This window comes from Haliotis rubra, unplaced genomic scaffold, assembly GCF_003918875.1.
Source record: "Haliotis rubra isolate DU_JTF1 unplaced genomic scaffold, ASM391887v1 Scf844, whole genome shotgun sequence".
NCBI lineage: Eukaryota > Metazoa > Mollusca > Gastropoda > Lepetellida > Haliotidae > Haliotis > Haliotis rubra.
The window spans coordinates 366117-388794 of record NW_025767573.1 but is presented as its reverse complement, the minus strand read 5'-3'; the positions used below and the strand labels follow the sequence as shown (position 1 = coordinate 388794).

The following is a 22678-nucleotide window of genomic DNA, read 5'->3' as shown; positions in this document are numbered from 1 at the left end:
TGGGTGGGGGTTTGCAGGGGTGCGCACCCCCCTCTACATGACATCTCAAGTTACAAGAAGACCATCAATTGGGGATATTCTTACCTTTGAAATAGATAGGCTATTGGAAACATGATCATTGTTGCAGTGAGATGAAAAGTACTACCTTTGTCCTTATAGCTATAATCCCTGCTGTCGTATTGTACCGCCGTACTGCCACTCTATTTTGTACTGTCACTGTAACACATTTGTAGTGATTGGTATTAATTTGTCAACTTTTAGAATGCAATTGTGAATCATATCACATTACATTGCTTTGTTGGTTTCACGTTAAGTTTTTTATGGACTGATTCCCAGTTAATGTTTAGCTTAAACTTGGGAATTAACACATAACAGGCAGATTACACACTGAGTTTCAATTTAGAACCCAGAACAGTGATGTGGTTCTGCTGGAATACTGCTGCAAGTATATATCCATGTCACACCAGATTATTGTATGTGAGGGGTTATCATTATTCAATATGTGACTGGACTGATGTATGTTAATATGTTGAAGTGTTTAGATATATATGAGGTATTTTAAGCTTTGATATATTACATTGTGATATATGGAGCACATCTGATAGATGACAGATTGTATGTGTATGTTTGTGAGCTTTATGATGATGATGATGATGATGATGATGATGATTGTATGTGTATATTTGTAAGATCTTTTACAGCTTTAAACAAATAACCATAAAAGAAAAATTCTGGCAATTAATTGTCAAATATGACTTCAATGAGTCAATAATGCGGGTCTCGGGGTCCAAGGATGATAAGACGGTAATCAGTTCGCGAGAATAATGAAAAATGAATGAAACTGGGACTAAATTTAATCCAGTAATCATCTGAGATCATACGTTTTTGTCAGTGTTTACTCGTGCTATAACGCGATGTGTTGCATCACAGCAAACATCTTAGTACTTGGGTGATGGCAGTCTTTTAGATAAAGTTGTCTTTATGATGTTCTGCTGTTTGTGTGATTAATCAAGAATACCCCAAACAAAAAGCAAAATAGAACACATTGAATGTTTCTAAAGCATCTGAAAACCCATTAAACAAGGATATGTACAATGAACACTGTTTATTGCAATCCGCACTGATTAACCTGAGATACAACAGCGGATTTGTTGATGTGCTATTTCTGATGACATGAGGATGTGTGATCGCTGGGGAAGTTTTTTTGTTTTTGTCATGGGAGCCACCGATTACCCCATGGTTTAACTGAAACCGCGGTATCGCAAAGACTGTTATTGTGAGGGATGACTGTATATGGGAACAATTTGAAATCACAAAACTTGCTGAACCAGCTTTTTCACGAAAAGATGACACAACAGTTTAGGGCAAGTTGATGATGTCCATTGATTCTGAACTTTTTCAAAGATAGATTCTAATCATCTGAATCATAATCTGAATAATCTAGTTGAAAAACAGGTTTTTCTGTGCAGTACGATCTGCTGGGCACTCTGATGTGCTGGGCACATTTATCTACACCGTGTCAATTTCACATTTGTAATAAAGGCTTAACAATTTTACTCCTCAGGGGGTACATTCAAACTGGGAAGGCATGGCCCACTTCAAAAGTAATGTTTGCCAATCACTATTTGATTACGGTTCACCTACCCAGGTCAACAGGTGCCCCAGACAGGTAGCTAACCTCACTTTGAAGGAGGCAGATATTGTCTACTTCCGCAAGGGTAGTTACTAGGTCTGGGACCGATAACCGGATACCCGGGACGGGTGGGTAATGAGTTGGACCTGGGTACCCGTCTCAATACCTGGACCCATTATGATCATATGACTAATCGATTAAACAATGTAATATGTTATTCTTTCATGATTAAAAGGTTGTATTGTCTTTGAAGATTTAGACATAATTACAGTCACTTCTTTTGAATATAATAATACATAGTTAAGATATTGAAAAACTCGAAATTTTAGTCTCTGAAGAATATATTGCCATTTCTTAAAAATTTGATGTCGGGAATTAACATAACGAGTATCCAGGACGGGTAGGGTAATAGGGATTTGGGGTACCTGGGTAGAAAATTTGGACCTGTCCCAGCCCTAGTAGTTGCTGTATCTTTACTTTGGGTCCTGACTACTTTTTTGTCAGCTTCGACTGTCAGGGTCTGTATGTGAACGTGTAGGGGATCTGCAGTAAGACTGCTGCTTATCCATCCTTGCCTGCATCATCCACACTGTAGATTATGAGCCAGAAACCAGCTTTGGTGTATTAATCTTGCCTGCATCATCCACACTGTGTAGATTATGAGCCAGAAACCATCTTTGATGTAGTAATCTTGCCTGCATCATCCACACTGTGTAGATTATGAGCCAGAAACCAGCTTTGGTGTAGTAATCTTGCTTTCTGAGGCCGTGTAACTATCTGGCTTAAAAAATTGGGAAAAAATAATTCTTGGGAATGTCTTTTGAAAAAGTTGTGCGGACAGCCTTTCTTCATCCTTGAAAAGGGTCTCACTACAAGTACCAATACAGGTATAACTTTTCTAATTTGAAGCATTTTGTGGTGGTTTCCATGGTAACTTGGGGAGGGGTCCAATGTTTCAAACAGTTGTAAATCACAAAAGTTAACTTCATGTTATCCCGTGTATATGTACAGTCTATAAATGTTGTCATATTTCACCTCACCTCACCTCACCTCACCTCACCTCACCTCACCTCACAGTCTATGCACACTATTAAGAGTACAAAAATATATTCATGCCAAAGTAGCACTTCAGCTGTGTGTGCATGTTTTAGGCTAACCTTTGCAAATTTGTTGCAATATCGAGTGAATTAGTATTAATTTTATTTACACTATTGTATAATTACAGTGGTGATCATGAAAACATTTGAAAATACATTTCTTTAATATCAAACTGACTAAAATAACAGGGTATTCTAGAATACAGTCTTTGACTACCAGAGTGCAGAAACCTCATGACTATAACAATCTTCAGTTTTGTTTCACTAAAATATGGCAAAGTAAAAAATGTGTGGTTCGTAAGGCAAAGAGGACAATTTGTGTAGTAATCTTCTTACTGTATTCCCATCACACACTTGCTTACAGCAAAAATAGTTGATGGCTGAATACCTTGTGCGTTCTGAAATTAACAATGAATTGCTAAAAATACACATTCCTCACATTTCACATGACATTATGCTTTAAGTTATAAAACTATCAAGTTATGTCATGTACTTGACATTAGTAGCCCATGCAGCCACACTATTGCTGAATACTGATGATACCTTCACACTGACACTGGGACATCATTATCACTGCTCTATTCACAAAATATGCAACATTAACTCTTTGTGAAAATACTAACAAAATATATTGAGTGATTCTTCTCAAACACCGCTCTGACATGAATGATAATTACTTTACTCATATGAAACTAACAAATTCACATGAATGTTTACCTCGCACATCGCAGTGCACGAAAACTGAGAAGGCCGTGTAAAACTAACCAAAACTAACACTACAACTACATTAATTTACATGTAATGTTCTTGTTATTAATTGACCATATTATTAAAGTTATTTCTTGAATAAAGTTAATAATATATACCTGAAGAGTGGTTTCTCTACACATAATGGCTCATAAGCGATAATCTCTCGGCAGACCATGCTGTCTGTCTCCGCTACATGAAACAAACTCCGAGCTCTGCATAGAGTGGAGATATTCATTGTACAGTTATGCAAGGGGGAAGTCATTGATATTATAAATCATCAAAGTTTAAACTTGTGGCTGAAATAAAATTATAATAAACTATAAAATAAGTATTTGATTTAAATTCTCAACAGAGTGTGTTTAAGTGTTTATATTTGACTGCATAGTTATACAAATAGCTTAAGGTTTAAAAAAAGAGGCTTGCACATGACAGCTTGTACTTGGCTTCCAAATTGTATTGTGTTTATTGCATTGTGTACTATTCAACCTCACAAGGAAAGTGCTTGCAAGATTGTTGTGTTTTGTCCATCCAAGTTGATTTTTTGATTTTTACAAAATCATTCATTGATTCTTATAATATCACTTTGTTGTTGTCTCATTACTCAAATACAAAAGATGGTAAAGAAACTCGTACAGTTTGTCGAAATATTCATCCTTGACAGTGTTAAACTGTCAGCTCTGCTGTGTCATAAAGGTTTAACGTCTGAAACCATTAAACGATCATGAAACCATGCAACAATCATGAACCAATCATGAAAATAGCTGTCACATACTTTGTAAACTCTGTTCAGTTGTATATTCTGTTAGCGGTTGTATTCTTGATTACAGTTAGTCAATTGTAAACAAAAGCGGCAATACGACCAGAATGTGTCCAGCTTATGCACTAGTGACGAATACCACTAACCATTCCGAGGGGGTATTTTTTGCTGAGTCAATCCAGTTTGTGACCATCCTGTATAAAGGAATGTCAATACCCACAGTACTGTGTTCAGATATTTACGTCTGTGGGAGTGACTTGCTTTAAATTCATTGGTATTTGTTGAAGGTTTGGTACTATGGTGAATTGATAGCGTCACTCGACACAGATACCTGACTCAGTGCTGTGCATGTTTTATATCTAAACTATCTCCAGTGGCAAGTGATTAGTGATTAATTTTATAAACAGTTACTGTTGACCTGGGCATGGCTGTGATGTATTTTGTAAACTGCCATCAACATCTGCATGATGGTATTTTGTTTATGTATTTGTTCTGGTTAAACCCAACACTGACTACTGTTGTAAGTTCGAGGTACACCACGGAGTTGGCCTTGTATTGTAATGGATGTAGCAGTGATATGTATGCGTGTTAGTTAGAGTAATGTGTGTTTAGCATATGTGTTTCATGTATATACATTTATGAACTGATTTGCAATGCAAGCATGAAGATTAACTCAGATATTGGTGTGTTAGATTAAAACAGATGAATATATACATATATTGTATTTAGTCACCCAGTGTTAGGTTTACAAAGAGGCAGTACAGTGTGTCACACAAGTGGCTGCAGCAATAACTAACAAACTGTGTTGTTATGTCGTAGCAGCAGCAGGAATCACAATACAGCTTCATTTGCATGCCACGGTAAATATTGAGATGACAGAAATATTTTAAATGTTGCCAGGCAACACAACTAAAATTATGAAATAATATTCATAGCAATTCATTTAATTTAAAATGTTATAAATGTGACCAACTCAAATGATTCAGAACCTACTTCTTCACCCCGTCCAACTGTTTATTGGTGGTACTCTCAGTCTCACAGGAAATCCTGTTTTGGATCATAACATAATTTTTGGGTGAGTTTATGTGTCCAGGACAAAGGAAGCTGAACTATTCTTATATTCTCAATAGTTTTCAGGAAATCCATCTCTCAAGTTTACAGGATTTTATGATGTTTTTTGTTTATTAAACAATACATTGAAATGACATGATTGTTGCGATGTTTTAAGTTTAACTCGATCATCCAAAGGTATGGGTATACTTATCGTCACCAACTCAAATGATTCAGAACCTACTTCTTCACCCGTCCAACTGTTTATTGGTGGTCTTAGATTTACTCTCAGTCTCACAGGAAATCCTGTTTTGGATCATAACATAATTTTTTGGGTTAGTTTATGTGCTATCTATCTTCACAATGTTTTAAAAGAAACTCCTAAATGATCTGTCTGGTTCCCTATGGCGCCTTTCTGAAAAATTACATTTCTATCTCAGAGTGGTTAGGGAACCCATGAATGTCTGGCATTGTGTAGTTGTCGTAGGTCATGAAACAATCCTGTCTCTGTCTTGGATACAGAATTATGTTGGAGGCGGGCAAGAATTCATTGTTCCCAAATTGGGAAGAATGTAACACTGAAGTCTCAAAATGGTCTTTAGCTGTTCTTGTGTCTTTTGTATACGTACAACCAGCCTTCATCTTCAAGACACTCTCACATCCCGAAACTTTTCCAATGTTGTCATGATCATATCAACAACCAGAGAACAGTATCCATCCATCCATCCATCCATCCATCCACATCCATCCATCCATCCATCCATCCATCCAACCAACCAAACCAACCAATCAATCATTACTTCAATCATCTTGTACCACTGACAGATATATTTACAAGCCCCGCTACTGCAATATACATGTAGCAACAAAACCATGCGTGAATATACCTGAAGAATCCATGACTGATCAGTGATTGCTGGAACATTCCATTAGAGATTTGTATTGACATGGACTGTAGACTACCTACTGTTATTACTATCCACTTTAACACTCATACAGTAGACTGAGAGAAACATATTGCTTCTATTGTTGGAGAACAGAATATTTATATATACACAGGGCTCGATTTAAGAGATGTTAACCTACTTGCACCAGGTGCAACCTGAGATAAAAACCTAGTTAGCACCAGCCAAATTCCAGCTGCATTGCTTTTATGGTAATATGTAATGAATAGAATATGCTATTGAATTATTTAGATGTTTTATTCAGAAGTTTACCCACTCAAACATTGACCTGCACCTGGTGCAAGGTAGACTAATAACTACGTTGCACTTTGTAATATTGGCTTGCATCAGTGCAAGTAACAAAGCACTAAATCGAGCCCTGATACATCATGTGATCATAGTCGTGATGTGGTTGGTTCAGTATGGAATTTATGCCTATAAATATTCATCACTTGATCCTGATGCCAACAGCTCCAGCTTACTGTGATGAAGGCTCATGTTAGACAGTGAATACAAAGTCTGATTTTGATTTGTTTAAATTTGTCAGCATGTGTCTATTTTCAAGTGTAATGGACTCAGCAACAAGTCTTGGGGTCCATTGCATGATCTTCTCAGCTTGTCCCTGAAACAAATATGTCCAAGAAAGCCCATGCAAGTCTAGAATATGTGGCAAGTCTAGATTTTCATACTTTCAACAGTAATGGGCGATAAGAATCTTTGTACATGTTGTGAAATTCCAAGAAATTATCACTCTGCAAATTTGTTTAGTCTCTGAAAATGTAGAAAGTCTCTGGGCTCTTTTCATTATATTTATGATTATTTCTGTAAAATATGTTCATTTCAGAGACTAGATGTTAGTCTAGGTTCTGAGCAGGCTTCTCTTGATTTCCATGAATCTTAATGATTCCATGTCTTTGCAAGTGAAGCCTTAGCCTGGTACAGATGGAGATTAAATGGTCGGGTTAACGACAGCATCCACTGATTCCTTGAACTTAAATAGTTCTTACCAGTTTAGAAATGTCACTTCCTTGTAACCATGGTAGGTTCTCATTTACTGTTTTGATAAATTTATCAATTCAAACAGCCTCATTTTGCATTCCACATGACTTTACTAGATACCAGACAAATGTCAAACAATTCTGAAAAACTGGATGAGCAGTTGATTACACACAACCTGTTTGAACTGGTTACTGTCAGTTTCATGCTGCTAGAACTGGCTGAGAGAGAAAACAGTTTTAGGGAAACGAGGGATCTAAAAACACGTTTTCAATTTTTGCATACATGTAATATACTTTACCAAACAGATTTGGGAAAGTCATGTTGAATGTTTTGTCTTAGCACAGATTAAATGATGATTTGCTATACAAGCAGAGCATTTGGGAAGAAATGTTTGATACATCTATCAGAGCTTGCTTTCAGCCTCTACATATACATGGTGTGGAGGAGATTCTTTAAGGGCACCTTGTAATATATCCCTCATTGTTGCCATGTTATGTTCTGTTATATCCGGTCCAGACTCAATTATTTACAGACCGCTGCCATATAGCTGGAATATTGCTGAGTGTGGCGTAAAACTCAACTCACACACTCTGTTACATCCAAGTGTTATTGATAATAAGTTACTTACTATTTGTGACTGGTTTCTTAAAGTCATAAGCAAACATTTTGATTGAAATGCTGTGCATGTTTCACCTCTTTTCTGGTGCTGTGAGGTATACATTTATCGGCTCTCTGAATGACTATAATGTGTCACCGGTGGTTGATAATACACTCATCTAGTAGCTATAAGGCAGACCTCTGTCAATAACATATATATTCTTTGGCAGCCATGATAACAATGTCACTGCGACCTTAACATGTGATGGTGATGTGGACAAACGCTCATGGTTATGTTGTATTTCAGGATCCTGCTGTCTCGGTGAACACAACGGACCCCGACCTGACACAATGTTTCCAGAGAACCGTCCTTCTGTGGGTGCCGTGTGGCTTCTTGATGTTCATTGCCCCTTACAGGATCCTGTCCCTCAGGAACAGCAGCAAAGGCGCCATATCATGGTGGGCCTACAACATTGCCAAAATTGTAAGTTTGCAGATCTCTGGGGTGGAATATATTGGTAATTATTTCCTTGTGTCATATGTCATTGCAACCTGAAAGGAACATGATTCTCTGAGAAATATTGTTTCCCAATCACTCTGATAGTGATAAACTGGCCATCAATCCATCAGGTTATACGTTAAAGACATACGATATGCTGGTATGTATCATGTGTGTTATTTTGGTATCGTATCGTCACGTCACGTTTTTACTTGACATAGATTTCCACAGCTACAGATAAGGGGCGTACAGGCGTAATGTGCTCCTAAAAATCAATGAAGTACCACATAATATAAGTTTTCAAGCGTATCATGTAGGTACATAAATACGTTTGTACGTCTAACATTTAATTCCTGTGCGTATCGTGCAAATGGAATTCTATTTCGGATCAATACTTGTTGTCAAGAGTTTCTTTCGCGAAACGCAATTTGACACACGAGGAAACCCCGGTAGTGGGAATCCCTTGCTTTGCCATGCAACGATATGCGTCACTATTTTTCGATTGGCTCAAAACTACACTGTTCCTATTTATATCCAGTCGGACCAGGCATTTCGCAGATCACACGGTCGCTTAGTTATTTCTCACGTGTCTTCAAAATACTTTCACCCTAAATTAAAATCTCACTCAGTTACAGAGAATTGCGAATACATTGTGTCGGTATTATCGCATGCAAGGCAGTAATATATACAATTCATTTGAACAGTAATAGACAAAAAACAACAAATCTATAGATTGTGCGAAACTGAAGTAGGATGAAACGTCTTTGAATCGGGTCTGGCATCCAACATGGCATGTCAAAACAAATAACGAGTTTCTTTGGAAAAAACGGGTCTAAATCGGGATCGGGCGCCATTTTCGGCGACAAAATTAGTAGAGATATTAATCAATGAACTATTACGTTTGGTTACGCGACTACGAAGCCACAAGGGCGGGTACAAGTTACAGACTCGCAGAAGTCGTACCCATGGTTGGAAATAGTGATCGATGAATCGTCCGGACAGAGGAAATTGTTTTTTGTGTATTGTGTAAATGTTATGGGTACAGGGGGGGTCAAACAATGTGACTCTTGAGTGATTATATAATCTTGTAAGTGAACACTTTGTGAAATAAACAACAACAAACCAAAGTTAATTCTCTTTATTTCTTCGCCATATATAAAATTTAATAGCTGATATCTTGTATAAAATAATTATAAATAACAAACAACATCACCAACTCGCTCACACAAAAAACACGTCAGTACTCCTTCAAATTTCTCAGGACACCTCCACTTGCAATATGAGGTGTAAATACACCCACACCCACACCCACACAAAGTTATCTGGAGCCCCACACCCACACCCCGTTTCACAAAGTTATCTGGAGCCCTGGGCTGTTTCACAAAGCTCTCATAGCGCTACGACTATCGTAAGTCAATGTTACAGTATGGGAGGTACGAATGCTATGAGAAAATTTACGAGATCTTAGGCTTACGAGAGCTTTGTGAAACAGGGCCCTGGATTTCTGCTCAGACATTTTCAATCATGTTGGTTTCAGTGTTTCTGTTATCTGGTATATACCAGACTTTGACTGGTACAAAGTTAGAATGTCTGGTAAAGGCTGTCGGTCATCGTGTCCGGCAAATTCTAAAATCAATTTTGACTGGTAAAATTTACAAATGACTGGTAATTGAAATGCTAGCCGGTCACAATGTCCAGCTGTAAAACATGCCAGCAGATGCACTGGGTTTATTTTATATCTTATGTGAGATGCAACTTCACTGGCAGCTTGTTTTTCAACAGGCACTGACAAAATGCTCAGAATCAAGCTACAACACATTGTAAAAGATTTTGATCAAATTGAGAAATATTTGAGTTTAATCATTGTTAATTGAAACAGATGTCACAAAGACATAACTGACTGTTATATAAAAGAGTATTAAAAGTTTTGGTGATGTCAAAATCCTAACTGACAGATTGTCTACTCGGTGTTGATATCAGCTGTCAGAAATCACATGGTTTGAGTGAAGCTTGGTAGACATAAATAGCCTGCCAATGGGTTGAAAGAAAACATACTTCGTCATACATCTACACATACATGTTATACATGATAAAACGGTACACACTATTCATGCCATACCTACCTGTGAAGACACGGGTTAGAATTGGTCTTAAGTAACTCATGCTTGTCGTTAGAGGCGACTAACGGGATCGGGTGGTCACGCTCGCTGACTTGGTTGACACATGTCATCGTATCCCAGTTGCATAGATTGATGCTCATGCTGTTGATCACTGGCTTGTCTGGTCTAGATTCCATTATTTACAGACCGCTGCCATATTGATGGAACATTGCTGAGTGTGGCATAATAAAAACAACCCCCAAAAACCCAAATCATGTTATACCTGCACACATATGCATGTTATATGTGTTATACTGGAACATAGTATACATCTTTAAATGTAACTGGTTACACGTTTTTTGGTAGATGTTATGCATTATATAATGGCACAGGTGCTGCTTGTTAAAGTGATACATGTTGCACTGGCTCATGATATGTATACATATCATACCACTACGTGTTATGCACATTATACATGTTATATTGGTAAATGTTATACTTTTCTATGTTCGCATTAAAGCACTAAAACCTACATTTTCATGCAAATAAATCTATATTTCACGCATGATATTTTATACCTGCGTGTTCTGCACGCAAAGCATTTTGTGTTTTGGGTAGTTACATTTCTAAATTACTTCCTTAATTCTAGTCATACTGAAATGTAACATCGTCCATTTTGACATGGTGATGTTACCGGAATTCCCCAGGTTTATAAATAGTGACCTTGCAAGATGGCGTGCAAAACTTCGAGCCATGTGTTGTGTGCCACAACTCCCCAAATTCTTTATGAAACTGTAAAAAACTCGTTGAATGGGTGAAAGTCAAGTTGATCCTTCTTCAAAATAATGATGATGACTTGTGGACATGTGAACCGATGGTTCGTGAAACACAACAGGTAACCAAAAACGTATTTGCCCCAAGGAAACATCGTCATATGAGCGAAATATTCTCAAGCACGACGTTAAACCCAATTTCACCTCACCTCACCCAAGGAAACAACAAAATAAAATAAAGTTTCGCTCAGCTAATTTGACCTGCGAATTATGATAAAATGCTCTGAAGTGCAAGGAAATTTCAAACTTTTACCGGACCCCAATAGAGACGTCACCACTTTGTGGATCGGGCATGCACCTGTGATGCATCCACACGCAAGATTCCAAGGGTTATGCGTTTTAGGAACGCAAATTTTCTTTTTCCTTCCACGAACACAGTGGTTTTATCGAAGCATGATATACTGGTACATCATATGTGTTGTACATACAATGCATGTTATGCCAACATGTGTTTCGTGCACATTTGGTTATGATTCATTTTAATTTGGATACATTTTTGAGGATAATAAAATTATTTCCTCTTTTCTGCCAAGTTTTGTGTTCATAGGAATCAATATTTTTAAAATAATCTTCTACATCTCTCAGTTTGTAATCATTGTAAGGACTTGACTTGAGATAGATAACAGTAATAGATTTGATGTAGTTGTGAAAATGTATTGCCATCACCATACACTTGAATATTACTTTGATTACAGGTACTGGCCGTCTTGATTGGAGTCGTGGCTTTGGCGGACATTTTCCGCAGTGTTCACGAGATGGCGGAGGGGAAATCGGTTGCCCCAGTATTCTTCATATCTCCTCTTATATTATTTATAACAATGGTAAGTCTGGATTAGTACTAGTGTGGGGAATTGGTTGAAATCTCACAATTGATGATTGGCTCATTACAAATGAGCAAGCATTGAAAAAAATTGGTTAGTGTAATTTTTAATGTAGATATGTATAAAGAAAAAACATGTTTTTTTGTTGTATTTAGTTACATTTGGAAATTGTGCAAATTTCACATCCACATGATGCAACTTGCTCCATTAAAGTTATGACTAATGTATCATGAACATAAACTTCCCACAGTATTCATGAAATATTCAGTCATGACTCTTCAGTAAATGAAGTGGTTTTTCTAAGAATTAAACACGTTTTCAGGCCATGACAACTTCTAAGATATGTTCCATCGTCAAGTGTTGCAAACACTAAACCAGTATTTCCAAAATTGTTTATGTTCGATTATGAGAAAATGATCGATTGCTTGGTCGTTTGGTCACTGCGACCAATCTTTGACTATTTCACTTAACTGGAACACCACTAATTAGTAACAGCGGACACCAACACGTGCATGCATGTCGTCATGTAAATGCATTGGTCAAGAACTCAGTGTTTCACATCATGTCACCATATGGCTTGTGACACTCATATGAGCATCAGAACAGAATGAGATTTTACAACACATACCGTTAATTTAATTACACAATGGCCAACCAGAGATGCAGACACTTGGGGACAAGGAGTCCCAGTTCATTATGACTCTCCAGAGTCTCTTCACATTGTCAGAAACTTCATTGAACAATTTTATGATCCCCTTTTTCTTCTCAGTACTCAACTCATTTGATTTCCGACCCATTTTGTCGATAGCCAATACTACCAGAAGTAGAGAAGCAGACGCCAACTTAAACGTGTGTCACGTGATGCTCATGTGATAAGCTATTTATAAATTGTAAATGTTTCATGGCTGACGGAAGTGCATTGCGTACAGCGCGGTGATTGAAAAGGAGAAATTACGTTGCCATAACCCAAATCACGAATACTTATGGCCTGGGAATGTAGCTCACCTGTTCTTAGTGATATTTCAAAATGGGCTTGAAATCCTGCCTTCTGATGGTTTATATTAAAGTGTCATTAAACTGTGTTGTGATTGTTTTAATGGTATGTTGTTATCTTTTTCCAGGTATTGTTTTGCTTTCTAGTCCACTTTGAAAGAAAGAAAGGAATACGAACGTCAGGGTTTCTGTTCAACTTCTGGCTGCTTCTTCTTCTGGCAGCCATCTTGACGTATCAGTCAAATATCAGACGTGCAGTTAGTCAGGTGTGTGAGATCCAGGATTGCTGTTTATCCTCGTTATCAACGTGATGCCAATAATTTATACCTGACAGCATGATAGATAAATGTGATAATACTCCTTTCATTTCTCTATCAATTTTCGAGGTTTTGTATTACAGAAATGGTAATAACTACAATAACTACAATGAAAACCAGTTGAACTAACTACCTGTCTCAAAAGTATATTGACTCTTTAAAATACTAAATTTATCAGTAATTTTCTCTAGTACTATCTTTCAACATGAACTCTCTCAGTCTGTTGTTACAATATTCATTAAACCCAGGATTAGATGAGTCCAGCATATTCTTTAACATGATACAGTGTGGATAGTACTGCTACTGCCTGTTCCAGTACACGCCCAATTCTAGATCAGACTGTGTTCAGTAAATCCCCAGGACCAGATTTGATTCAGACATGAGAATTTTCACAGATCTGCAGATTTCCAGGATTGTTGTTCATTTTGAACTTCTGAGATCAATGCAATGAGACCTCAAAGAACTCCGGCTAAATTTGCAGTGTTCTTTGTGCTTTGCTGTTCTCATGTCTGTTGATTTCAAGCACTGGTGCCCTGATGCTATCAACCAAGGGTTTGCCTGGCTGCAACTATTTCTAGTCAAGCTTGATGTGGCTAAAACAACATTGTGTGTGTACTTCAGGGTATAGAAGATATGTTCCGGTTTGTGACGTATAAGATCTACTTCCCTCTGGTGATAGCCCAGCTGATACTTGCAGCTTGTGTAGACAGACTGCCGGCTGGTACCGAGGCCACAAAGCAGACGGTAAGTCAGGATGTTGTCAGATCATGCATACCTTCGTAGTATGTTGTTGTATAACAATGGATTATCGTCTTGATTAATGAATCTTTCACCTGTATTGAGAACAAAGTTAGTAAAATGTCAGTTAGTATGTGTAATCCATGAATGATGTGTTTTGTTTGATAGAACCCATGCCCCGAGATGAACGTGTCGTTCCTGTCCCAGATCACCTTCTGGTGGTTCACAGGGTGAGTACAAGGAGGAAGTTGGTTAAGGAGAGAATCCTAGGACATTTGTAACTTAAAACCTCTGATGTCTAGCTGGTATGTGGGGATATACTACTCACATTGGTTATACCTGAGTCTATGACCATGGGGGGCGGTGGGGTAGCGTTGTGGTTAAAGCGTTGGTTCATCATGCCGAAGACCCGGGTTCGTTTCCCCACATGGGTACAATATGTGAAGCCCATTTCTGGTGTCCCCCGCCGTGATAAAGCTGGAATATTGCTAAAAGCGGCGTAAAACTAAACTCACTCACCCACTCACTCACTCTGACCGTGGAATTGAAAATGATGTGTGGATCTGCTGTTATTCTGCAGGCTGGTGATCAAGGGGTACAAGCGGGCGCTGGAGAGGAAGGACCTATGGGATCTCAATGATGTGGACACGTCGTCCACTGTCCTCCCCAAGTTCCAGCAGTATTGGGAGAAGGAGGTGGCCAGGGCAAAGGAGTAAGTGTTCAGATGTCAAAACATTCTCCTGTGTTTCCATACAAAACTTTCTAGTAGTTTACTTATCTCCAATATTCCTTTCTTCGTTCCATCCATCCATCCATCCTACTATCCATCCATCCCTTCATCCATTCATCCCACTATCCATCCATCCATCCACCCATCCCACCATCCATCAATCCATCCATCCATAGATTCCCACATCCTACCACCCATCCATCCATCCATCCTACCATCCAACTATCCATCCATCCCTTCATCCACCCATCCCACCATCCATCCATTGATTCCCACCGTCCATCCCACCATCCATCCATTCATTGATTCCCACCATCCATCCCACCATCCATCCATTGATTCCCACCATCCATCCCACCATCCATCCATTGATTCCCACCATCCATCCCACCATCCATCCATTGATTCCCACCACCCATCCCACCATCCATCCATTGATTCCCACCATCCATCCCACCATCCATCCATTCATTGATTCCCACCATCCATCCCACCATCCATCCATCCCTTCATCCACCCATCCCACCATCCATCCATTGATTCCCACCACCATCCCACCATCCATTGATTCCCACCATCCATCCATCCATTGATTCCCACCATCCATCCCACCATCCATCCATTCATTGATTCCCACCATCCATCAAACAATAGATTCCTACCATCCTCCCACCATCCATCCATCCATCTATCCATCCCATCCCACCATCCATCCATCCATCCCACCATCCATCATCCATCCATCCCCCATCCATCCATTGATTCCACCATCCATCCCACCATCCATCCATCCCCACCATCCATCCATCCATTGATTCCATCCACCATCCATCCCACCATCCATCCATTGATTCCCACCACCCATCCCACCATCCATCCATTGATTCCACACCATCCATCCCACCTCCATCCATTGATTCCCACCATCCATCCCACCATCCATCCATCCCACCATCCCATCCATTGATTTCCCATCCCACCATCCATCCCCATCCATCCATTGATTCCCACCATCCATCCCACCATCCATCCATTGATTCCCACCATCCATCCCACCATCCATCCATTGATTCCCACCATCCATCCCACCATCCATCCATTGATTCCCACCATCCATCCCACTATCCATCCATTGATCCCCACCATCCATCCCACCATCCATCCATTGATTCCCACCATCCATCCCACCATCCATCCCACCATCCATCCATTGATTCCCACCATCCATCCCACCATCCATCCATTGATTCCCACCATCCATCCCACCATCCATCCCACCATCCATCCATTGTTCCCACCATCCATCCCACTATCCATCCATTGATTCCCACCATCCATCCATCCTACCACCCATCCATCCTTTCATTCCCACCATCCATCCCACTATCCATCCCTCCATTCATTCCCACTATTCTATCCATGCATCCATCTCTTCTCTAATTCCATCCATCTATGCAATCAACCGTCTATAAAATATACATAGCTAGATTGCTAATTCGATGACAGTATAACTAAACGTGAGATGTTATTAATGTCTACATAACTGGTTCCCATTATTCACAGACATAATGCACGACTCATCAGACCTGTGAATGGTTTGAAAACTCGATACCAAGATGGTGAAGTGTACACGGAGGTCAACCCTGATGTCAAGGTCACAGATGGAAGCAATAAAGTCAAGAAACCGAGATTACTACGATGTTTAGTGAAGAACTTTTTTGGGTTCTTCCTGATGGCAGCCGGGTACAAACTCATCCATGACATGCTTCTGTTTGTCAGCCCACAGCTGCTCAAGTAAGTCAGTCATGATGTGTGTGTACAGATGGGCTTGGCTGATTATTTGTAAATCTTGAAGTTAACACATCACAAAATTGATGCAAGAGTAGAGCCCTGGCCAAAGAAGTGGTGGAACTTAATGTGAGTAGCGCTTGATATGATTATAAAGAAATTATTCAGCAACGATAACAAGTATGATGACTTCCATGATGGCTTGTATTGGTAATAGTAGGTGACTACCATATATTACTGTAGATAAGCCGTCCCCCGAACTTTGACCCTTAAAATCAGTGTCAAAATGGTATGTTTCGTACATAAGCCGATCCCCAGCGATGGGGTCCTAATCTTGGCAAACACAGACCACAGACAACTGGCAGTTACCAATAATTATAATTTTGGTCCACATTATTCAAAGAATTCACAATCATATTGCGTCTACACACGCATCGAAATGAAGTGTAGTTGACAGAAAATGGATAATATATTTTGTTTCGCTAAATATCATACTATTTTTAAACTTATCCTATCTCACGGTATACTCCTCTCTTCTTCTTCTACGACCATGTGTGGAAACGTGCTGTAGGCTAAGTTGAATCAAATCTTACTGACCTCCGACAACCTGACCTCTGCCCCCACTCCGACAACAGCACCTGTCAATCATCTCCATAAGCATGCAGCTCGCTCAGATGATCACGTGACTACCTGTCCCTGTCATTCTCTTTCTTGTCGCTACGTCGTGTGGACGTGTGCTTGTCTCTAAGAAAGTTAGATTGTGTTTCAACAATGGGTAAATCGTAATGGTTCTAAGAAGCGCAAACATTGTGACAATTGTAACAGTAATTTCTTGGCGGCAGATCCACATGCTTTATGTGTAGATTGTTTAGGTCGTTGTGATTGGTCTCAGCGTTGCACTTTTTGTGCTGGCCTCGACGACGATGCTTTTTCTGAATATCGCTGGGTAGCTTGTAGACACATGTCAGATAGGGATCGTCGTAACACATCTGTAGGTCCGTCTGCGTCTAAACGTCCTAAGGCAGAATGCCGTAAGGAAACTGCAGTTCGACGTTCAAAGTCCCTGTCTCCTAATGAAGATTTCCTAGGGAGGCGTCTGATTCTTACTTCAGTGAAAATCTCCGTCGACTTTTCCGTCCACATGCATCTAGCCCCATCACTTTAGAGGACTCCTCACCACTGTCGTGTTGTCTACATCTGCTATTCAACCCCGTCCGTCTTCGGTGGTAACTGTTCCTCAGCGCCCTTATGTTCCTCCGGTGGGTGTTTCTTATGCGGCGCTTGGTGTGGTTCCTAACATTACCTCTCAAGTGACGCTTACTTGCAGTTCGGCGCTTTCCACTTCGGTGCTTGTGTCTACGGTGACACTTGGTTCTGGTACAGTGTATAGTTTCGGTTTGGCGTTTTTTCATCCTCCGATGGGGTCGACAAGTTTGATAATGATTCCCAGTGCGACTCTTTCCACATCTATCCCTTATCCTGTACCCTTTGGTTACGGACCACCACTTTATTCTAGTGCGTCGTTTACCTCCGAAGCAGCGCTTACATTGGGACAGGTACCTGTTTGTAGAGTGCCGCTTGCTCCAGATTCCATGCTTTCATTCAGAAATGTTTCCATATGTTTCCTATGCGTCTTCAGCAGTGGGTGTGCCACTTTGCAGGAGTACTACTGTTTCCTCCTGTGGAACTGTCACAGCGGGGTTTGGTTTACCACCTAGAGTGGCGAGTGTGAGGCACCCTACGTCTTCATCGTTTCATCATGGGAACTTGTCTCAGTCAGCTGGTTGCTCGTCTTCTCTTGATGGGGTGCCTTGTCATCCTTCATTGTCTGCTCCTGTTCGTCTTTGCCTCCTCCAACGGGGCCTGTGGCAAGACCTATTTTACCAGTCTCCTGGATTCCGGTGTCTGAGGGTTCGACGTCTCAACCTGTTGACTTTGACGCCATTGTACAAGCGGTAGCCTTGGTGTTACGGCATCAGGCGCCAGCGTCTTCCTCTGCTATTCCGTCATCTGTTCCTATGACCACTCCAGCTTAACGTTTGGAGGAAGTTCATCGTTCGGCTATACTATGCCATCTCCCTCTTGAGACGGTTCGTCGCCTTCGGATGTTAGCGTTGATGCTGTTGACACTCCTCAATTGCTAGTCTGGATTGCCAATAGCCTTCGACTACAGCATAGTAGTTCGCCTTCGGATTTATTATCCAGTTTTGACTGAAGCCAGGTGATTTTGGTTCTATCACCTTCCCGCCTCGCCCTTGCATCACTCAATTGGCAGCGTCTCTGGATGAGGCTTTTGGTAACCTGAGGAAGGTTAAGGATGGGTTCGCGGCTCCCTGCTTCAATTAGCATCTGCTCATGTTCATGGCTTCTCTACGCTGATCGTCTCCCCTCCGGTGGATGATGATATTACATTGTTGGGAACCAAACAGAACGCCTACTCACCGTTCCTGGTTGAGGATCACATGCACATGCTACATCCCATCAACAGGCGTATATTCGGGCAGCCATGGTGCTATTGCAAGAGCAACTTCAGACCATTTTGGATCAGTTGGCTCACTTCTTTTCGTACGTCACAGCTATGCGTCGCAAGGGGCCTCTGCACTTATCCTCATGGGAGGATGGGTTCCGCACTGATCTTTTTCGTCAGCCGTGGTCTGGCAGGTCACTTTTCAACGGGGCGATTAGAGATGTTCTTCCACCTCCAGTCGTGCCCATCCAGACCTCCCCAGTAGGCGGAAGACTTGGGACTTATGCTCCCAACTGGACCATCTTGGGCGACCCTTACGTTCTCTCCACGTTATCCAAGGGGTTCCAGCTGCCGATTATCGGGGATCCTCCTCTCACGTATCCCGCTCAGCAAACGGCTGTTCTTCGATCCACAATAAACACCTTACTCCAGAAACTTGCGATCAAATTCCTGGGTCCGGCCCCGATCGACCCAGGGTTCTCTATTCTCCAATCTTTCTGGTTCCCAAGAAGGATTCGGACAAGTTGAGGCTAATTTTCGACATGAAGGTCTTCAACGAGATGTTTCTGCAGCCTCCGCCCCATTTTCGCTTGGTGTCGGTAGCTCTACTCAAGACCATTATCAAACCGGGAGACTACATGGTCAGTCTCGATCTCCAGGATGCGTACCTTCACATCCCGATCTTCCCGGCTCATCGCAAGTTCCTTCAGTTTGTCTTCGAGGGCACCCACTATCAGTGGCGTGTCCTCCCGTTTGGAATTTCTTCGGCCCCGTGGCTGTTTACACGGGTGACGAAGCCTATCACCAGCTTCCTCCACCGCAAGGGGATATTTTTCGAAGCTCACATCGACTACTGCATTCAGGCACAGACCAATCATGCCCTTTTGCTTCGTCACATGCAGTTTGTGATACAGCTTCTTCACCAATGGTTAATCAATCTGCAGAAATCGGAACTAGTCCCTACACGCCGTCTTCAATTCATTGGAGCAGTGTTCAACACAGAGGTCAACAAACTGTTTGCTTAGGGCTGTTTGTTCTATCTCACCACCTGTATGTGGACGCGTCTCTACACGGGTGGGGAGATCATCTTCTCAATCAACAAGTGGCAGGGCAGTTGTCTCTCGCAGATCGCACCTGTCACATCAACGTGCTGGAGTTCAGGGCAGTGATTCTTTCAATCAGTCACTGGCAAGATGTCCTACGAGCAACTTCCCTCATGGTCCCTTCGGACAACGCAGCCGTGGTATGGCATATCAACAGGATGGGGTCAACGGGGTCTACTCAACTCCTGCATTGGACTCAACAGTTCTTCGACCTGGTGGACTCTCTCAACATTTCTGTACGAGCCATCCACACATTCCGGGGGTGAACGTCATCGCAGACTCTCTGTCCCGGCCGAGTCGTCCCTCTCCAACGGAATGGAAATTACATCCTCAGGTGTTCCAGACCTTCTGCCTTCCGTTGAAGACTCCGACAGTGGATCTATTCGCCACTCGGTTCAACCATCAGCTGCCTCTGTTTGTGTCACCGATTCCGGACCCTCTGGCTTGGGACCACGATGCTCTAATCATTCCGTGGGACGACCTGAACGCTTACGAGTTTCCGCGAGTGGCCCTTCTTCCTCGCATACTAGTGAAACTGCGCCCAACTCAGCGGATGACACTACTTTTGGTCGCGCCCTACTGGCCGGCCAGAAGTTGGTTCGTAAATCTTCAAGAACTAGCCGAACCAAATCCTGTACCACTTCCTGATCGGCTCGATCTACTGGTGCATGTGCACTCCGACCAGCTACATTGGTCCCTCGCTCACGCTCCATCTTTACGCTTGGCGCATTTACAGCAGTCGTTCACGGCCAAGGGCTATTCGAAGCGTGTTGCTACTGCCATCACTACAGCGCATCGCACCTCTACTAGGTCACTCTACGATGACAAGTGGAAGAATTTTGAAGCGTATTGCAGGAAGAAGGGCATCACATCTCCCACTACGGTGTCCCTACAGATGGTGGCAGAGTACCTTCAGCATCTCCGAACCTCTAGAAACCTTAAAGGTTCTCACGCTATCTACTTACCTGGCTGCCCTTAACACGGTTATTGCGTTGGCCTCGGGTGTGAAGGTGTCCACTGTCCCTGAACTCCAGTCTCTCCTCAGTTCTTACAAACTTGCTGATCAGTGCCGGAACTTCCAGCCTCCAGCTTGGGATCTTTCCGTTGTACTTGCTCATCTCACGTCAGCTGATTATGAACCTCTGGAGGAGAAAGATTTTGAACATGTCTCCTGTAAGACCTTCTTTCTCTTGGCCTTGGCCATAGCTGCCCGTATTTCTGAGTTGCACGCTCTCGATGTTTCTCGGATACGGTTTGAGAGGTCTAGACATGCTAAAGTTTTCCTTGGTTTGCGGTGGGATTTTCTCGCCAAGAATCAGTTACCAGGTCAGCCGGATCACACGTTCACGATCCTGCCGCTGTCTACTATCTTGGGCCCAGATGACATAGAAGATCTTTCCTTATGCCCGGTTCGAGCATTACGGATTTATCTAGCTGCCTTGAAGGATCGCCACAGATTGCGTAAGAGATTGTTCATTCCATTATCTACTGCCTCCGCCTCGGAAGTCTCACGCACTACCTTGGCGTTTTGGATGAGAACTACGATCCTGCGGGCTTATGCCTTTGCTGACCTACCGCCACCGTTGACGTCGAAGCCTCATGAGACTCGGGCTCTCACTTGCACCATGGCGCTTTACAGGAATTGTTTCCTCCATTCCATCATGGAGGGATGTTTTTTTAAATCAGATACTGTGTTCGCATCAGACTACCTGCAGGATCTCTCGGTTACAGATGTGGAAGGTCTACATCAATTCAGCCGCCTGGTCCTGGCGCAGCAATTGTCATCGGCCCGTGTTCATAGATAAAGCAATCCTTCCTTGGTCGGTTTTGCTCTGTACACAATAAAAGATATCGATGTTATCCATGTCATGGTACTTTTTTTATTTGGGCTTAGATCATTCTCACCTAGGGAACTAGGGCGTGTCTGCACTGTCATAACTATGACTGGATGGACTGTGAGGCAAGTCTTGTGCTACATGCAGAGATGGTCAACATTCCGCTTACTGACCTTTACTCTTTGAGCAATTACGTCAGTGAAGTGTTGATTTCCGATTACCTACATGGTTTTCGGAGCGTTCCGCTCCTAAGTCCTTTCTCACCTTTGGTAAGTTAGGGGGATTGGTACTGAACGTTAAAATAATTGAGCAACCAGGCTATTCCCTCTTTCACCGCCTTCAAGCGTGTGTCTGTGGGGGGTAGTTCCGAATTAGGGACTGGCCAGATTAAGGTCTTCGACTTTAATTCACTGGGGTCACCTGATTAATCGCGGAGGCGGCGGGGCCTAATTGCCAAAATGCGTCCTTTTGCTTGTCAAGAAAACAACATTAATTCGGGAGCGCCCACTCCCTAGAGTTTTTGTGCTGTGTAAGCCAAGGGGTTACCTGAAGATACCCATCTCAAGTTTGGAGTTTGCATATCGGGTGTTGGTGCTTTTTCCTGGTCTCCTTGGGTTATGCGTCTTCA

General features: G+C 41.6%; 1 protein-coding gene across 1 annotated transcript in view; it reads left to right on the top strand.

Moving 5' to 3' along the window:
* The window catches only part of LOC124262541 (multidrug resistance-associated protein 1-like), a 75440-nt gene that overhangs the window by 8009 nt on the left and 44753 nt on the right, over window positions 1-22678 (top strand). The window contains 7 exon segments of the mRNA XM_046697048.1: window positions 8135-8311; window positions 11954-12079; window positions 13201-13338; window positions 14011-14133; window positions 14296-14357; window positions 14708-14839; window positions 16421-16651. Of these exon segments, the coding sequence (XP_046553004.1) occupies window positions 8135-8311; window positions 11954-12079; window positions 13201-13338; window positions 14011-14133; window positions 14296-14357; window positions 14708-14839; window positions 16421-16651 (989 nt within the window).